The sequence below is a fragment of the Dendroctonus ponderosae genome, unplaced genomic scaffold (genome assembly GCF_020466585.1).
Source record: "Dendroctonus ponderosae isolate FM_Combo_2020 unplaced genomic scaffold, Dpon_F_20191213v2 Dpon_F_20191213_5, whole genome shotgun sequence".
Taxonomy (NCBI): Eukaryota; Metazoa; Arthropoda; class Insecta; order Coleoptera; family Curculionidae; genus Dendroctonus; species Dendroctonus ponderosae.
This window is the reverse complement of record NW_026018715.1, coordinates 15513393-15515192: the sequence shown is the minus strand read 5'-3', so window position 1 is coordinate 15515192 and position 1800 is coordinate 15513393. Positions and strand designations below refer to the sequence as shown.

The window sequence follows — 1800 nt, the reverse complement described above, 5'->3', positions numbered from 1 at the left end:
TAAATTGTGATTTGGACATGATTTTCAACAGTTTGTAAGTGTTTTTTCTGGAAATTGATGAATCATCCGCATTTTTTCTCCTTGAATGTGCTTTGCTTAAGTGTACTTTAAGGGAAAATTTAAAATAACGCCGAAATCCGCCAGATATAAAGTGCACCTTCACCACAATAAACATCGTTGCCGCTGTGACTTTTCATCAAAAAATTGTAGAAGAGAACTTTTTCAAGTGATAACTTTTTATGGGAGGGTGAGGCGATTTTTCTCGGTAACGGCGAGACTTCGCGCCTCAGGCTTGGGACGCACAAATGCACTTCGAATTCGACATTTTTCTCTTAGTGCGGGTGCATCTGTAGATCTGATAAACTTTTCAAATACACATATTGAGTGTGATATTATTTTGTTCGGTGCAGTTTATTTTATAACGCTGAATCAACATATTATCAAGGGAGAAGCTGCAGATAATAATAAGACAGAAGTTATCACTTTTTCCAGTATGTGCAGACCAATTTCCATAATTTTTTATTATCTACATAATTACCTGTTCATTTTCAAAACAATTTAACAAAATAATACCAAAGCCCACGTTTCCGTGAAGGCTTGGTTTCATATTTTTCTTAGTGATTGACGATGTGATTTTTATTTTTCTTTCATCATGTTTCGATGTTTTTAGCTGGCGATTGTGCACACTTGATCAATTTTCTAAGGCGCCGCCACTGCACATAGAGACTCAAAAAAATTAGTTCAACTTTATGGAAAGTTCAATCAATCTATCCAGATCTCTCATGGCCGTAATAATATTTATTGGCTATTCCATAGCGAGAACTCCCAACTAATTAACTTCTGGCAGTCGGCACTAGTTTTATGGGGGCCAATAGTCCCATCATCAATACACATCATTTCTCATATTCGTGTTAACCCATTTGGACGTTGGGTGTTTGAACTAGCAAAGTTCACAGTTAGTTAATTCCGCTAGTACATTTTAAGCGCGGAGTATGTTCCAAATCGATATCCGGTCACCAGCAGGGGTTAAACGTGGTGAATTCCCCCCATAATCGATGGGGATGCTAAATAATTAAATGTAGGGTCATGTGACTGTCATCACATGATCATTTGTTTGTATGGAAATGCGAAGAAATTGGTGCGCTCTTCATTAATTTCAGTCCAGACTTGGTGCGTGTCACAACAGTGGTAACATAAATTATGAGGGAAATCACTTCTCAGACAGGTGCGTTTATTTTATTAGTTTTTAACGGCGGCTTTCTAAGTGGATCAGGCCATGATAGGAGTTCACTCCTATAAATAATCATCAACCATTTTATGTTACTAAAAACTCGGACTAATTATAGAATTATTCAGGTCTCAATTTCAAAAAATCGAACATTCGAATATGGATTCATCAGAGGAACATGGCCAACTTGCAACAAGTAATTTGGGATGGTCATGGACCAAAGCTGCTGGTGGAACACAGCAACAATCCGAAAATGAGGAAATTTTTAGAGGCTGTGCCTTATATTATGGTAAGCTTAGCAAATAGCTTCGAACGTCTTGTTGCCAATCTGATTAACCCAATTCTTCTGCAGTTTTATGCAATTGTGGCCTAATGTTCTGCGTAGATAATGTAAATGCTCCAATTCGTCATAGCGCCGAAAGAAATGTTTAACTATTCATATCTTGTCTGTGTGCAAAATCGATCCGCGCGGTTCGTACAGTTCCGATGTTCATTAGAACTTTCTAAGTTTTTTTGAAGTGATAACTTTTTATGGGAGGGTGAACCGATTTTTCTTGGTCACGGCGAGACTT

The 1800-nt window shown here is 37.7% G+C and overlaps 4 protein-coding genes across 5 annotated transcripts in view; 2 read left to right on the top strand and 2 right to left on the bottom strand.

The window, feature by feature from the left end:
• The window catches only part of LOC109539086 (PIH1 domain-containing protein 1), a 242786-nt gene that overhangs the window by 143670 nt on the left and 97316 nt on the right, over window positions 1-1800 (top strand). The window lies entirely within an intron of this gene.
• Window positions 1-1800, bottom strand: part of LOC109539065 (multidrug resistance-associated protein 1) — a gene marked incomplete at its 5' end in the record, with an annotated part of 237012 nt that overhangs the window by 141789 nt on the left and 93423 nt on the right.
• LOC109539081 (cytoplasmic tRNA 2-thiolation protein 2) overlaps window positions 1-1800 on the bottom strand; it is a 12765-nt gene that overhangs the window by 6111 nt on the left and 4854 nt on the right. The window lies entirely within an intron of this gene.
• The window catches only part of LOC125502335, a gene marked incomplete at its 5' end in the record, with an annotated part of 8485 nt that continues 8041 nt past the window's right edge, over window positions 1357-1800 (top strand). The window contains 1 exon segment of the mRNA XM_048666496.1: window positions 1357-1517. Within this exon segment, the coding sequence (XP_048522453.1) occupies window positions 1357-1517 (161 nt within the window).